General features: G+C 39.4%; 1 protein-coding gene across 1 annotated transcript in view; it reads left to right on the plus strand.

Moving 5' to 3' along the window:
• Positions 1 to 17,393, plus strand: part of dennd3a (DENN/MADD domain containing 3a) — a 30,290-nt gene that overhangs the window by 255 nt on the left and 12,642 nt on the right. Inside the window, exons 2-18 of the mRNA XM_058619742.1 lie at positions 6,060 to 6,152; positions 6,337 to 6,492; positions 6,637 to 6,772; positions 8,176 to 8,291; positions 8,408 to 8,538; positions 8,651 to 8,762; positions 8,899 to 9,018; positions 9,899 to 9,997; positions 10,103 to 10,222; positions 10,871 to 10,986; positions 11,774 to 11,929; positions 12,018 to 12,114; positions 12,204 to 12,307; positions 13,216 to 13,421; positions 13,511 to 13,670; positions 13,768 to 13,924; positions 14,885 to 15,107. Of these exons, the coding sequence (XP_058475725.1) occupies positions 6,072 to 6,152; positions 6,337 to 6,492; positions 6,637 to 6,772; positions 8,176 to 8,291; positions 8,408 to 8,538; positions 8,651 to 8,762; positions 8,899 to 9,018; positions 9,899 to 9,997; positions 10,103 to 10,222; positions 10,871 to 10,986; positions 11,774 to 11,929; positions 12,018 to 12,114; positions 12,204 to 12,307; positions 13,216 to 13,421; positions 13,511 to 13,670; positions 13,768 to 13,924; positions 14,885 to 15,107 (2,290 nt within the window). The 5' untranslated portion in view covers positions 6,060 to 6,071. The remainder of the gene's footprint in view (positions 1 to 6,059; positions 6,153 to 6,336; positions 6,493 to 6,636; positions 6,773 to 8,175; positions 8,292 to 8,407; positions 8,539 to 8,650; positions 8,763 to 8,898; positions 9,019 to 9,898; positions 9,998 to 10,102; positions 10,223 to 10,870; positions 10,987 to 11,773; positions 11,930 to 12,017; positions 12,115 to 12,203; positions 12,308 to 13,215; positions 13,422 to 13,510; positions 13,671 to 13,767; positions 13,925 to 14,884; positions 15,108 to 17,393) is intronic.

Below are 17,393 nucleotides of genomic sequence, written 5' to 3' on the forward strand. Positions count from 1 at the left end.
CCTCGCGCGCGCTTGTGTGTGTGTGTGTGTGTGTGTGTGTGTGTTGGTGCTCGTTGTCAATAGAAGTGATTTGATATTGATCAGTGTGGATTGTGTTGCTGACAGACAACCTGCTCCCCTCTGCAGTGTAAACTGCACACTGTGGGAACACTGTGACGCTGACTCACACAGACTTTGTAGTAAAATCACAATTCTACCTGCATCATTGTCATAAATGCTCGAGAGGTGTTTCTCTGCCAAGAAAAGCTGTATTTCTTGTGGGATTAGAAAGTAATGAACTGTTTTTTAAATAATTCAGTATTTATTGTGTCCTGAAGCCTCCTTTAAAATAGTGAAAACATAGACCTATATATCAATACAATATAATGGATACATCTGGAATTTGAGAACCACTGGTGCAGATGTATTGTGGTTTGTATTTCTGTTGAATAAATAATGTAATATCAAAACATATATTAATACTTAATTAATATAATATTTTACTCGATAACTTTGCAGTTTATGTGTCCACTCTTATTATAACCTTCATGAATAGGATTAACAGCAATTGTTATATTAATTTGAACCAATCACACGACCAAATGTTGGGTCATTGTAAAAAGGTTTTGACCCATAATCAATCCAATCGACAACAGGGCTTGATTACAAAATTAATTGCCAACTATTTTGATAATCAATTTGATCAGTTAGTTTTTTAAATAATTAAACCAAGTTCTCTAATTTTTCATCTTCTTACATTTTCTGGTTTCTTTGCTCCACATAACAAAGAAACATTTAAAACTGAATCATTTTGGTTTTGTGGACAGAATAAGATACATGAGAACATCATTTCAAAGTTTGGGAAACAATTAATTATCATGATTATGAAAATAATGGTTAGATACAGTTGCATTGTTGTTATCCATTGGAATTTAAAGTTGCCAGTTGAAATAATGATGAGTCAGCGTGGTGTGTTTGGGCCATACACTGACGAATCACAGGCAATTATCTTGTTTTACAGATTTATTTATTCTTTAAAAGTATGAAGATGATATGCAGATTGTGGCTGAGTTCTTATAAAATGTAGTTTTGGTTAACAGTTTTTCCAAACTGAGGGAAGAAAAGCAGAGTAATATTTAAAAGAGCTGACAAAATAAGCTCTATTTCTATGTATGTGTTCCCTTATTTTATCAGCTGCTTTCAGTCTGGAAAGATTGAACCTTGTAAATGGAAGTCTGGTGTCTATTAAAGGGGCATTTCACTCATTTAAGAGGTCACCTGCTTCCTCTTTGAACAGCTCAGTAAAAAAAAAAAAAAATGTGTCAGTGTTTGTGATTTTAATTTGTTGTTGTTTTTTCCAAAAGAGGCTTCACTGGTTATGATGAAAAGACAACCACTAATGTAGAGCAGCGTCATACAAAATAAGGCATATTATAGGCATATATTTCCTAAAAACAGTAGAAAATAGAGTCTGGAGAGTTTTGGTCCAGTGACTTCCTTCAGGCAATTAATGAGTAGTTTTATCCTAAATCTAAGTTGGAAATGTGGTTTTAAACTTTTTTATGAAGAGAATATGGACAAATGTGATATATATATTCAAACTGATATCTCAAAGTGTGTTGATGCGAAACATAAACAGTATATTGATGATTGAAGTCATTCATTCATTGTCTACCGCTTTAATCCTCCACAGGGAGCTGGAGCGTGTATAATCAACTTGTTAACACCGTGAGTGATAGAACACTGATTTGCGACTGTCCGTGTTATTGTTTGATCGCTCTACTCATCTTCTAACCACATCTATTTTGGAAGCATCCTTCCTCCTTTGTCACTTAAGCCATGCAAAACGCATGCTGCCAGTTATTGCTGCGTGAATTTACATCCAAGTCACTTCCTCTGCGAGATATGAGGCCAAACTTGTTTGTTAAAGGTCCTGCACATGCGGCCTGTGGATGCCTCAGCATGGGGTTACCTCCTCAAAGCTGCTGCTCAAGTCCCAGCTTCATTATTATTATTATTTTTATTAGGTATAATGATGGAAGGGTTAGTGCCGCCCTCCCCCCACCCCTCCCCGCTGCTGTTTTTTGCATGATATGGAATGTAGAGCTCATTTTATTCTTTCTTTCTATCTAACTATCAACATTCATGTTTCATCACATCTTAGTTTTATCAAAAATGTGTGTACGTGTCTGTGCACAAGAGACTGTTGTCTAAAATAGCTGTAAAACTGCTTGATACACATGTGTACGCAACGTCGTTAACACACAGGTTCTTACAAAATGAGGGGTTTTCAGGGAGTAGATGACCTAAGTGTGCATGTGTGTGTTTCCGTGACACAGCAGGGTAGTTAGTCAAAGGCCGGAATGGCCTGAAGACTGAGAGAGGGAGAGAAAGAAAGAGAGCAAGTGTGCTGAAGGTGAAGGAGGAAGGAGAGAAAATGTCAATGAAAGGCACAAAAGGAGGGAACAAATGAAAGAGGAGGTAAAAGGTGAGAGAAAAGTTCATATATTAGTTGTGGTGTGATGTGAGAGGAAAAGAGAAGGAATGTATGAGAGAGAAAAGAAAAGAGATGACAAACCAAAACATTGCTGTTCCTTGGGTTTGTCCTGTAGCTGCAACTAATGCAAGTCAGATGTTTATTCATGGATGTGTTCACCCGGATAGACGGATTCACTGTGCAAGTATGTAGATGAATAAAGACCTAAAGCAGTGCTCTGTGTGGACGTGATGATACTCACACATGGGTTTAATGTGACCAAATCTACCTGGACAGGAAGTAGACACAATATAAATATAAGCATTTGCAAAAAATGCTTTACTTTTCAAGGTTGACTAATATGGGTTTTTCTGGTGCCGATTTTTAGAAATCAGGGCAGTTGATGGCCGATATTCCTTTTTTACTAATCTTATAAAATATAACTGTTTATGTTTTATTACAAATAATACAAAACAATGCTTAACTTCAGTATCCTGTTACCGTCTCTCCAATCTACATGTTATGTCTGCACTGCATTGCAATTATATACAGTATTTTCAAACTAAACAAAATATTACATACATCATTTGTAAAAAAATGGCCAATGACGATTATTCAAAATGGCAAATATTGGAAATGTTAACCAGCTTATGTCCAGTTTATACTGCTATTTTGTGCATATCTGAATTTTTTTCCAGGTTGGTTTTAAAAGTCTGGATAGCAATAAAAATAACCCCCCCACACACAGAAAATCAGATTTTTCTTTCCCCACAAATCAGACTCAAGTGTCATTTTTATAGTCTTTTGCATCACTCTTGCACATAGTATAAGGATAGGTAAGAATAAAACATTCTGAAAAGGTCCAAATGCTCTGCTATGGGGGTGGGCCTCTGTCCTTAGACCCTCACATCAAGTGAGGAAAAACTCCACAAAAACCCTTGTACGGGGGAAAAATGGGAGAAACCTCAGGAAGAGCCACAGAGGAGGGATCACTCTGACCTCATTCTTTGGGCACATAATGTTGCTGAACCTAGACCTGACCAACTGCAGCAACCCCTTACCTATTTGCTTAGTTAAATCCAGGTGGCGACTTTTTTTTTGGCCAGGCTGTGTATTAATGTAGTAATGACAATTATCATCATCACTATTATCTTCATCATCTTGTCCAGGGTGTGACACGTGCTGTCGACCATCTGGGATTGGTTGTAGCTCCTCATGTGAGTCTCAGAAAAGAACAAGCGTAGATGAAGTGTGGATGAGGATAATATTTATGTTACCAGTAATGAGTCACTATATAATATTTACACAGATATTGTCATGTATCGCTATATGATTATCATGCAATATGTTGATTATCAGGGAATTGTTGTATCTTGCTATTATTGGTGTCTTGGACCATGTATCACATGGTATTGTATCGTGAGGTACCCTGTGATTCCCACCCCTACTCTGGTTTTCTCACATTGAAAAGAATAAGCTGTTTCAAAGCTTAGCAGCCACCAACAATGCCTCTGTTTTTTGAGCCTGGATCCACAGGTACATTCAAATGCAGTTGTTTAGTTTGTTGACCTCAGAGTTTTGGCTTGAGTGTGAGGCTGCAACAGCTTGGACAAATAAGGTGAGGCCACTGAGTCGGATCAAAATTCACAATATTTGCTGATGGATTTTTGGTCAAAGGCCTAACAGGAACAGGCCTGACAAACACCCAACATTTGGTTTCATTGATGGAGCTCAGAACTCCTATGATTGGACTGTCAATACTGAAGATAGTTAACAAATCCAGTGTGAGTCATTTATATGAAATGTAAAAACCACTAACAGTGCTGCTGGAGTGTTTAGTGCAGTCAACGCTGCTGACAAACATGTACCGGTAACCAAACCTCACATCTGTTGTGTGTGTGCCCTCATGATTGTGAAATTGTGTGTGTGTGTGTGTTGACACACATCTGGAGGAGTTTGTGGGAAAGGAGAAGTCTGTCTTGGTGTGTGTATCTCCTGACAGTTAGAAAGAACTACTGTAGATTTTGCTTAATTTTTATCTTGTTAATGTTATAGTTTAACATTTAATTGACCCTCGTGGGTGGAAATGGTGGTTAAAAGTGGTCATAAATAACTACAGTGTTACTCAAGTCCTAGTTTAGTCATTTGATAAACATAACTCTGACAAAGTCAGCGAATCTGTTGTGATTCATAGTTTAAATTTAAATCACAGTAAACTTCATTGTGGCCTTGCTCCTGCCATTGACGTCATTCGCGTTGTATTACTTCACAAGTGGTGCTCTGTAACTATAACAAGGGTGATGCATGATGATCACAGTGTATTTGATTATATACCAATTTAAATGGTCCTCTAATTAGAAATTCAGAGACATTGGACATTTAGTAAGAGATTCCTCAGTCGACCACACTCTTGCGGGTGCAACTCTGTCTGAAAACAGCTGTGTTGCACCATTTCCTCCGCTGGTCAAACACCAGCAGAGACGTTCACTGTCTACTGCTTTATCCTCCACATGAGGGTCACTGAGGGCGCTGGAGCCAATCCCTGCTGCTGACATAGGGTGAAAGGCGGGGTACACCCTGGACAGGTCACCTGTCCAACACAGAGACGAGGAACCATTCTCTCACACGTTCACAGAGTGTCTAATTAACCCCTGCTTGTTTTTGGACTGTGGGAGGAAACCGGAGAACCTGGAGAAAACCCACGCCCACATGTGGAGAACATACAACCGGGAATCTTCTTGCTGTGAGGCAAAGTGCACCATCTTCTGCCCCCCCACCAGAGACATTTAAGAGAAAACTGTCTCAGTATAAATGTTATTTCTTCTAAATTGGACTAATAATTATAATGTTTATTGATGGATATGTCATTTATTTGCTCAATGCAGCAGTTGTATGGTCCATGAAATGTCAGAATATGTTAAAAAAACAACCTCAAAATGGAAACAAATTCAAGTGTCTTGCTGTCTTTAAAAACTAAAACCAGGGCTGGACGGGTCCTCGCACCTTGAGCAACCACAGTGGCCATTGCATGGCCCTAGAGAGGCCGCCAACCATTTGCTATGTCATAGTATAACAAATGTAGACCACATTTAAATGAAACAATGTTTTTTACTGAAGGCGTTCTTCCTGTTGCCAGTAGGTGGCGCAATGACTGACTTTTGCAGCTTATCATCATGGATCAATTGGCCCTAAAAAAAGAAAGAAATAATAGAGTTGGGGTGGGATGGAAACTTGCTGTGTGATGTTCCTGCAAACATACTTGTGGCCACTTCTATGGTTGTCGTGGAAACTCGCATACAGATCGAAAGAAGGTGAGGTCAGCAGAGTCTGTCTGGGCAGAAGATTGCTGGTTCCCACTTGTTATTTGTAGCACAAAATGTGTTTTTTGACTAGAATTCCTGCAGAATTCATCGAATGGCCCTAAAACTCTGTGAGATCAGACCAGGGTTTTTGGAGTTTTCGTGCATGGCCAAGCTCTCAATAGTGTACCTAGAGTTACGAGTGGATACAGTAGGTCCATCGCAGCGATTGGTGCCGTTATGGAGGAAGAAATTGTCATTAAATTTGATCCAAATACACAGTGTGTTTGTTTTTTTTCTTACAGTGAACAACTGTGATGGCTGACCTCCCGTCTGGACTGCTGGAGGCATGTGTTGTGATTGGGGCCCCCATTGATAAACTTCGAGACCTTCATCAGGTATGAATTCCCATCACGATGTTAGCCATTTTCACTAATCCTGACTTCTTCATAATGTGGCACCATTGCTATTTCAGACATTATTTGTATTATATGTGTTGAAATATCTCTTTGGAAGCAGAAACGTGTACAGTCACAAACATGTTCCAATAAAATCTTGTTAAATTTCCAAACTGTCTTGCAGAATCATCAGCAGACAAAGTTAAACGATCACAGCTCGCTAGAAGCGGAGGTACTGCACGTCCACGCACCCCCCTTTGTTACCAAGGAGACCAACTCTAGCCAGGCGATTGGTCCGGCCTTCAGCCGTGTCCAGAGGAGGAAGAGCTTTATTAAGAAGGTATCCTCACTTCTATTGTCTGTTTTTGTTTGTATTTAGAAAGGTAAAGTTTTGTCCAATCATTTTCTTCCAGTGTTCAGGATAAATGTGTCATATGTGTGTGACCGTATGTCCGTTTTTCTTTGTTTTGTTTTTTTTTTGCAGAAGAGGCGAGATCGTGCTCCAGAGCCTTCATTAAATGGAGACACAGCCAGTCGTGCAGAAGTGTCGACAGCAACAGAGGACATCAGTGTTCCAAAGGACCTGGACCTCATTGCTTTGCCCCAGCTATGTTTCCCTGGTATGATGACTTTTTATTATGTGACATTACATATTTAAATAACATGGATGGACTTTTAAACTCACTGGCCACTTTATTAGGTACATAGGACACCTAATGTGGTATTTATGATGATATTTGTGATGATTTCTCCTGGTATTAAAAACTTTTATAATCATGACATTTATTATATTGTGTAAAATAGTGAAACACACTAAATATTATAAATGACATATTATATATACATAGATTATAAAAACATTACATTTAATATATATTTATTTATAGGTTTATTGTAGCTTAATTATTTGTGTCATAACACAAGTTATTTGACCATATTTATTATCAATGTCACTGCCAAAAGAAAGCCAAAGAAATAAAGCAGTTATTATGTGAAATGAAAGGTAAACTTATATTTTAAGCATGTAATACAGCAGATATTTTATTTTATTTTATTTACAGTTTACTGCCACTCTTCTTTAGGAAGAGCAAACATCTCAAAAGGAAACTTGAGTGAGTCCAGAGAAACAATCTGTGTGCAATTTTATATCCACATATATCTCGTACTGTGTATCGCGATATAGCCAAAAAATTTCTAGATATTATTTATTTGCCATATTGCCCAGCCTTACAGAAATAATGATTTGATTTATATTGTGATATATCGATATCAAATGATGTAAAAAAAAAGTATATCTTGATAAGATTGTTTTCCCATATTGACCAGCCCTAGTTCAGAGATGGTCTTCTGCATATCTTGGCTGTAACAGGTGGTTATTTATAACTCGGCCATCTCCTTTAGAATCAACGAGGCATTTTTGCCCAGAGAAACTGCCGCTCACTGGATATTTTCTCTTTAATTGGATCATTCTCTGTAAACCCCAGAGATGATTGCACATAGAAATCCCAGTAAATCAGCAATTTCTGGCCCCCTGCCATGTTCAAAGTCTCTGAAATCATTTTTCTCCCTCGTTCTGATGCTCAGTTTGAGCTTCAGCAGGTCGTCTTGAACCATGTTGCTACGCAATTAGATATGATTAGATATTTGCGTTAACAAGCAGTTGAACAGGTGTACCTAACAAAGTGGCCCGTGAGTGTATTTCTAGTGCGTCAAGGAGGACTAACCTATTATTACCTATTATTATTATTATTATTATTATTATTATTATTATTATCTACTTAAGCAGAGATGCCATTTCCAGAGGCAGACATATTTGCCTCACTCCTCTGAGTCTTTCATAGAACAAAGTGGAATGACTCAGAGCTTCTGCAAAATGACTAGTTTTTTATTTCAGCTTGAAATGTTTGTAGTTTATGTTCTTTATGTGTACAAAACTGCTCTTTACAGTAACGCCAACATCACATGAATGTAGCGCATGGCTCTGCTCTTTCTAGTCACACAGTCTTCTGCTTGATTTTCACAGGTGGTCTTCAGTTAGCCACTGAGCAGAGGGAAGACAGTTATCACTTCCTGGTTTTTACCGACTTGTTTGGGAACCGGACCCATGCCGTTGTTGTGCAGTATTACAGAGCAGTGCAGGTACAACACACACACACACACACATACACACACACACACACACACACACCCCATGTGCAGAACTTTGAGGAACAACATGTTGAGTCCAGTTAATGAAGACGGTTTGTTTTTGTCAGTCCTGTCATGAAGGCGTTGTCCATAACGGCCACAGATGGAATTCATCAAAAGCTCGTCTCTACGCGCCCTTTGCTGTGTGTGTCATCTCCAAGTTCCCCTATTACAATGCTCTAAGAGACTGCTTGTCATGGTAATTATTAATGTTCAATGATTAATAACCTGACCTTGGTTAAGTAATACAAAGACATTTCTCTGCATATTTGTCTCACGCCTCTCTTTCTCTCTCTCTCTCACTCACTCAGTCTCCTGGTCCAGTTACGGCCTGCAAGACAAACAGACTTTGAGGAAACTATCAAGGAGTTTTCCGCCAAACTCTCACTGGTCCCTTTACCGCCTCCTGGACAGCTACATGTGGTCAGAAAAAAAACCCTCAATCTTTCTTTTCTTGCTTCCTTTTCCTCCTTCCAGCCAACTTACTTTTTCCTGCCTTTGTCTTTGATTTTTGCTAGAAACTGTAATGTGTGTGTGTGTGTGTGTGTGTGTGTTGTAGTCCTTCAGTCTCCGTCCTCTCCACGTGGTTCTTCCGTCCAGAGACGATCAGGACAGTCCAGTGATCGACATCGACCTGCATCTGCCTTTCCTCTGTTTCACACATGCAGCTCTCCTCCAGGTAACAGGAAAAACACAGAACCTGGTACACTAATGTTTTGCGGTAGAAAGAAGAAAAATCTATGATGGCACAAACGTGAGTGGAGGAATGAACAGTGGATCTAATGAAAATTGGAGTAAATGTTTGTCCTTAATAGAGATTTAATTATGAATTAAATATAAAGCAGATATGACTCAGAGAAATCAAATCAAAGGTTGTGGGTCCAGTTGTTTCCAAGGTATAACTTAAAGCAGGGGTCACCAACCTTTCTGAGGCCGAGAGCTACCTGAAGGTTAGAGAATAATATGGAGGGCTACCATATTAACATTTTATGCAATTTACCATTGCTTACTCCTAACAATTATCACAGTTTTTGTAAATGTAAATATCAATGATATTTTACTGAGTGATCATATGGATACATGCAAGTGAGGTGAAGTGAAGTGAGCCTACCAGGTGTTCGCAGGCACCATGTTGTTGACCACTGATTTAAAGCAACCCAACATGTTTTATAATTTAAAAACAATCCTAAAATGTCCTTTTTTTAACTAATTTTCAGAGATAAATGTGTTATTTGATCATCAGACAGTGGATCTGTCTAAATGAAATTGATAAAAAGTCGATGTTAAAAGTAACGTTATGTGAATAAAAGATCTGAATTTTTTTTTTAACAATTAAAAAAACTGGTCAAATTAAATCCAACTCTGCAGTAGAATATGAATTAAACAAACCCAGCAGCATCATAATGATTAATGAAGTATATTCTTCATTTGACCAAGTGGAAACAAAAACATGGGTGAAACAGCCCTTTAAGTTAGCTGTCAAATGTCTGTTTCATATGTCCTGTTTGGTTTGGATGTCACGCTGCTTCGTGACAGTTCTGGTGCTGTCTCCTCTCCAGGTGCTCTCCTGCCTTCTCCAAGAACAGAGACTGGTCTTCTTCTCGTCGGACTGGGCTCGACTCACTCTGGTTGCAGAGTGTATTCTGTTGTACCTGCAGGTCAGCGAGAAACTAACGTCACATCCTTCACCCACTGAGGACAATGGCTGTAGAGTGAACATCACTGTTGTACCACTGTTTTAATGCTCTGACATTCCTTTTCAGCCTCTATCCTGGCAGCACCCGTACGTCCCCGTCTTAGCCAGAGGAATGTTGGACTTCCTCATGGCTCCCACTGCTTTCCTGATGGGCTGCCACATCAATCACTTTGAAGAAGTTGCTGCCGTGGGTATCCAAATATCACTGACTAAAGTCTTCTTTTATTACCCTCGCCAAGGAGGTTATGTTTTTGGATTTTATTTAGCTTTAGCAAGATAAGGGAGTATATTGACACTGTGGGAAACTGAGCAACTTTGGCAGAGGTTTGTGCTCTCTGAGTACTTTTTCTTTTTTATTTAGTCATCATCAAGGATTACAGTCTTAGTCCTTACTTTGGACAACAGTTTGAGAGTTTTTGAGTGTTGAATATTGTTGGATTTTGGTTAGTGACGAGATAGTATGGCACGGTTTGATCCTATGCTGTTTCTTTTCCATAATTTATTATTTTACACATGTTGCAATGGTTATAACCGCTTAAATTAGAGGATTTTTTGCCCTTTAATTTGCAAAACAAAATGAGAAGCGTAATCAAATGTCCAATATAATGAATTTCATATGAGGAATTGAACAATAACTGCTTTGTTCTCAGCTGCATTCATCTTTATTCTGAGTCTTACACGAACAGTACATTTAACAGTAGCAGCCTGTTCATCTTAACAGAGCTGGACTCTGGAGTGTAGATTGTGTCGAAATGAATTGTGCCCATTGTACCTACAACAGCTGTGGCTGTGTGTGTGTGTGTGTGTGTGTGTGTGTGTTTGTTTTACTGTATAGGAGACAGAAGATCTTATCTTGGTGAATGTTGATGATGGCAGCATTCAGTCGTCCTGGTCTGAATCCATTGACCTGCCGTATATTCCTCAGGCTGCAGCCGAGTGCTTTATGTCAAGGTAACACATTAACACCGCAGCGCACTACACTGTGCGGTACAATCCATTATCGTACTTTCTTTCTTGTTGTAAAAATGGGCTCCATTATTGTTTGTATATATTTCTTAGACATATGATGTATAACAGACAACATATTTACCAGGCAACTTGTTTCTTCACTGGCTGTTTTCATAAAAAGTGGAGATGGTGGATAGAAGTATTTTCCCAGATCACCAAAGACACAGAGGACGGCAGATGTGCTATAAAACACACTTGTAAGAAGTGTAGGTGGAGTGATTTTGAACCACTGGCAACACATATTTGTTTGGAGAGTGGAGTTTGCATCCAGATTACAGACTCCCAGTGCAAAATGAACTTAAATAAGTAATATTTTACAGGCTTTTATTGAGGAAAAGTCAATCAGAAAGTGCTGCAGGTCTGGAATAATGTCTGCTCTGGCCATTTACATACTTGTGTCTTGTCTAAACCTAAAACTTGATACAACTGTTGTATTTCTGCTCCTGGTCTATTTCTTTTGTCTCTACCTCACTGCCCTTTTGTCCTTTCTCTCCCCCTCCTTCCCTTCCTCTGTCCCCATTTTTCCTTTTTCTGCCTACAAATAAATTGAATTGAATTGAATTGAATTGAATTGAATAGAAAAAGCACCCAGAGATTCTCTATACCTGAGATTAATCTTTTAATTGAGATCATGTGCATTTTCTGCTGCTTTCCTCACATGTGAACAGCAAACTCAGGTCACATCTTTTTTACATACTTACATACATGTACCTGTTGTGTGTATATTCAGAGCCGAGGCTCTTCAGCTTCATTATGACCTGGAACTGTGTCACCTCGGAGCGGGCACTGATGTCAACACCCTGCGGTGCCAACGCCGGGACTGGCAGAGACGACTGAACACACAGATACAAAACATTGCCCTGGAGCTGGTGGTCAACATTTTCAGGTAGGGCTCCGTCACTGCACTGTGGTCACCGAGTTTATTATTACTTTTCTCTGGATCACACTGTTATCTCTGTGTGTCACTCCATCAGAGGCGTGCAGGACTTTTTGAACCATGAACACAGAGTTTTTAACAGTGAGGAGTTTCTGAGGACCAGGGAGCCAGCAGACCAGGGCTTTTACAAGAAGGTAAACGAACGCACACACACACACACACACACACAGTCATGTTCACACACAAACAAATGCTAACTATTTGAACTGCACATTGTCTGCAGGTATTAGACACTCATATCTTCCACTCATTCCTGCGAGACAGGCTGAACAGGAAACAGGACACCTTCAGTCGCATGGAGCAGAAAACACGTAACAATGCACCCAGGTATGAGGCTGATGACATAACTGAGGGACCGAGGTAACACTGGTGAGATAAAACGTGTCAACTCTGTTTCTGCCAACTCTAGATAAGCAATTTTGAAATATTTTAGAAAATAACTGACTGATTAAGTCATAATAACTGATATTTGCAAGCATTACTTTTCTTTCTAGTCTGTGTTTCTTGTTTTCGTCAGCATGGAACTCTTCATTTGTATCCATGACAAAGTGTTAAAGGGGCAAAATGTAAGGTATGCAACTAGAGTTTTGAATTTGAAATTGGATACTGCAATTCAAACTAAAAATATTGGAGAGTTAAGGTTGCCAGATAGTTTGAGATTAACAAATACAGGCGACCGCAATACGTTCCCTCAGCTCTAGAGATATCCCTGGAAACTTGCAAAAACACTGAGGGAAAGTGCCCAAAAATGGATCTGCTTCTTTAACCAGTCATGTTTTATGGTATGATTTAGTTTAGCAATTTAGATGTAGTTGTTTGTCGAGTTCCATTGAAAAGTAAACAAACAGACAGGAGCCAAAACAGGTGAGGTTTGCTGCAAAGCTAGTAATTAAAATGTAATCAATGTTTCCAGTAAAACTGTTGACCTTGCTTTATTAGGCAACATACCTCCAATTGATTACAGGTCCAGTGTAACATTTTAACATTTAGGCAGGTTTATTACATTTTAAAATTTGTTTGTTTTTGGGGTAAGTTTTTTTTACATTGCCTTGCCACCATCGTTCTCTGATGTACAATCTGCAGTCTCACCATTAGATGTCACTATTTCTTACACACCGGACCTTTACAATTATATTGCATACACAGTAGGTTCCAGTATAAACGTTGAATCCCACAATCCTGAGCGCTCTTCATCGATCCCTCGACATCTGTCTTCTTGTTTCGCCTCTGTGCAGGAATCGAGCAATGACCGAGTCTCCTCGTCGTCCTCCCATGTCTGAACTGTCCAGAAGTGGCTACAACAGCTACACTAACCCCAGTGACAGACTGAGTAAGAGGCTCGGAGCCAGTCTGCCTAACCTGGAGCAGTCTGCTAACGACACTGTGACCGGCATCAGCTGCAGCCGGCCAGCCTCCCTCAGAAAGATGACTCCTGATATTGGTCAGTACCAGTAGAGGAGTAGGGGGAAAGATGAGAGTTAATTCACGAGTTTGCTAGTTAATGTTTTAATTACAATTCTTTAATTCCAGGGTTGAAGTTCCTCCAGAAGACAGTGAAGGTTTTCCGTCTCCCAGAGTTCCCCCCTCCTCTGGCTTATCATTATGTACAGAACTATTATTCCGACATGGTGGCTTCACTGGGGAAGGCTATTAGTGCTACACCACCTGAGGAGTCTGCTCTCCTGGCGAGGTACTTGATCCAGAGCAAAAATGTTGCTGCTATATGATAAAAAGACTCTCTTATTTTGTTAGACATCCAATCAAATCCCCCTGTCTTTTCTTTTCAGGTATCACTACCTGCGTGGTTTGGTGAACACTGTGTCCAACAAGCGTCTGGATGCATTGGAGGATTTCCAGAGTCTCTATAAGACAGACTCGGATATCTTTCCCTCTCAGATGGTGAAGTCACTGGTTGACTCTATGCCAGAAAGTGAACGCTTACAGGTTAGTCCAGACTGAATGAAGTCATATGCTGTATCTGCTCTTTCCAGGATTCACGTCATTGAATTACATCTCACAGCCACAAAACATTCAAGTCAACAGTTTAGTTGTTTCTTCTTTTCAACTCAAACTCTGTACGTAGAGTTTGATATCATCTGCCAAACAATTAACTCAGAAATCAAAAGTAACTGATCTGATGAATTTGGGTTAGGGCTTCAATGATCCATCGATTATTAATCAATTGCTAAATGACAAAAACTACTTTGATTTTATTTTTTATTTTTTTTTGCTTCTTAAAAGTTAATATTTTCAGGTTTCTTTGCTCCAATAAACAAAGTAATCATTGAAATTGATTAATTTTGTTGTATGGACAAAATAAGCCATTTAAGAACATCACCTTTTTGAGGATTGGCAAACACTGATTATAATTTATTTTTGACATTTTGTGCGTCAAACAAATACTCTTAACTGAGAAAATAATCCTTAGTTACAGCCCTGATTTAGGTATATTAATGGTTTCAGTGCCTCAGGTGGCAACTCTCAATCTCTGAGCATCTCTGTCATAGTGCTGTCTTCTTCTTCTAAATCTTATACTTTCTTAATCCCCTTAGGGAAATTATTTCTCTGCATTTGACCCATCCTAGAATTAGGAGCAGTGGGCAGCCACACTGAGTAGCGCCTGGGGAGCAATGGGGGTTGGGTACCTTGCTCAGCCCTTTTGACCTGGTGGGGACTTGAACCAGCGACCCTCCAGTTACAAGCCAAGTTCCCTTTCCACTTGGCCATGGGCTGCTGTTGTCACTTAATTCTATAATAGATTAAATTTGCGAAATAAACATCTACAGTTTTGATAATAACTGATTAATGGAGCGTTTACTAGACCAAATAAGTCTATAGATACCATTTGAAAATACTCGGTGGTTACAGCTGTGGAAATAACACTGGTTATGAATGTCTCTACAGGCAGACAGACGTCCGGAGCTCAAGCGTCTCATCAGCCGAGTAAAGCGGGACCAGGAGCGGGAGCGAGCGCGCCACGGAAACGGCCCAGAGGAAGGTGCCGTGAAGCGCTTCCAGCTGCCGAAGAAATACATGCCGCTGGAGGAGTTTGTGAAATGTGTCCAGGAGTCTGGGATTGTAAAAGACCAAGGGACGATACACAGACTCTTCGATGCTCTAACTGTTGGTCAGTAATTGCAGTCTATGTAACATCTACATGTGTCGTACTTAGTACCCTGGTCCATTAAATTTTTTCTCCCCTCCTCTCTTTTTTCCGGGCAAACATTTGTCCCTCGGGTTAATCATTAACCCCTCTGCCTCTCAAAGAAGCAGAGTTTGTCCTGTTGTAAGTGTGACCAGGGTGAGTGCACCCGGAAATCATTTCAGTGATCATTTAAAAGCTGCTGATGATGATGGGTCTTATTGAGTTTTGTGAGAATACCTTTCTTTTGCCACCCTTTCCATCTTTACTTTCACTATTTTGATTTACTTTAATTTAAACACGTCTCGCCTCGGTCTGAGCCGAGCTGTTCATTTAAGAGTGTGAGGCCCGAGCGTGACCTGACAACATTCCTGCCAAATGACTGTGTGAGCATAGGAGTCAAAGAAAATATATGTGATACATGTGTGAAGTGGAATATTTGTGTTTAAGATAAGAACTTAGGAGAGGAAGGAAACTGGTAGAAGCTGGAAAATGTTTCCAGAAGGGGAAGTTTTGAGCTGGAAAAGCAAGAATTTAACACTGGAGTGAGAGCTTATCATGTCCTCCACATTATGTCCTGTTTGATATCTCGAGCAAGCTTTCCTTTCCTCCACTGGTGATATTGCTCTCTCTTGTTTGGAATATTGTACAGTGAGGTAAAGAGTGAGAGACAGGTGGGGTACAAAGATTTCACCATCACTGTCCTTCTGTATGTACTGAAGCTATAATGAAGCAGTTTATTGAGGTCTTGTGACATTTATGGTCTCTATTATTTCCTGTTGAACCAAGATGTTGGTGATGACATAGTGATGAATCATTTAGATTCTGATGCACAAGATGATAAATAATTAAGATTATGCAGTGTTAATGTTAATCTAACACTATAATGACAATGAGATAATATAAAAGTACCTTTTTATGTGTCCTTTTACTGGCAGTTAGTTTATTGTTCCTCTTGGGAAACTTCTTTTTTTGTCAGGTTCGGTACATTTGCACGTTATCACAGCAGAAAAATCTAGAGGACATATAAAGATCAGACACAAAAGAAAAAACATATAACATACATTACATATATGGCTTTGTTTTGTTTAAAGTGGAGATGGCTGAAGGTATTAGGCCTCTGCTGAGGTGGGCTTTATTGCATTTCATACTTTTGAATCCCCTTTGTCATGATAGGAGCTGGAAATGATGGCAGTGTTGGTTATCTGAATAAGTTTGTTGTGGTTTTTTTACAGTTTAACCATAAAAGGGGCCAAATGTCATGTGACTAAGTGCTTTTGCCCATTTTTCCAGATAATTATCTCAATATCTGCCATTCTATTTACAATTTACTGCATGTTAAAATAGCGTATTAACAATTTGAAATTTGAACAGTATAAAACATATTATACAAAATATATACAGTATTTTAATTTTTAATTTTTGTCCCAATGTTCAAAAACAGGCCACAAAAAATGGAAGCTATGTGCAGGCGTTCTTCCCACTTTTTCACTCTCTGTTGACAAAGACACTGATTCGCCGGCTTCCTGCAACAGCACGAGTGAAATCACCGAAATGCCCATAAGTTGGCTTTTGGCGTGCACATTCTCAGCTTTCAGAAACTGTGGGAATGTTTCCAATAGCACAAAGCGTTGCGTAATTACAGTAATGCAAAATGCGCTTGTGCGTGTACGTTTCGTCTGCGATACGCTCTGGGTTAAAGGGCTAAGGGCTGTACAATGCTTGTATATAGTAACAGAAGTAGGTGTGGGTCAACATGAAGTCCTTTTAGTTATTATCTTGATATTTCAAGAAAGCGTTGAGGGAACTTCTTCAAATTTGGTGCAGAGATTCAATTAGACCTCTAACTGTGGTTATATTCCTCTGGTGGTACTTTAGGAAAATCGGAAATACTGTATTCTTCTACTGTATATACCAGGACAAGGTATGTGATCAAACATCAACGGTCAAGTTCACGTGACCTTTTAAAAAGCATGTATTTAATTAGGTTAGTTTTAATACAAGGCTCTAACTTGCCTCGTGACTTTGTTTCTATGTGAATTGTGAACTCCTTTCTCTGTGTGGTCATTGACAGAGGGCTGTGTGTGTGTGTGTGTGGGACAGCAGTGCACACTCATACTGCATACTGTATGCAGTCATTGTTGTACACATACAGTAAATATGCCAACCCCCAACTTCTCACACTGCAGACGCACTGGCACTGTTAACTGCTTGGAATGAGGAGACGTTGGTTACGTCAGAACTAATATGTTTGAGTGTATGTGTGTGAGT

This window comes from Solea solea, chromosome 20, assembly GCF_958295425.1.
Source record: "Solea solea chromosome 20, fSolSol10.1, whole genome shotgun sequence".
In the NCBI taxonomy this organism is placed as follows: domain Eukaryota; kingdom Metazoa; phylum Chordata; class Actinopteri; order Pleuronectiformes; family Soleidae; genus Solea; species Solea solea.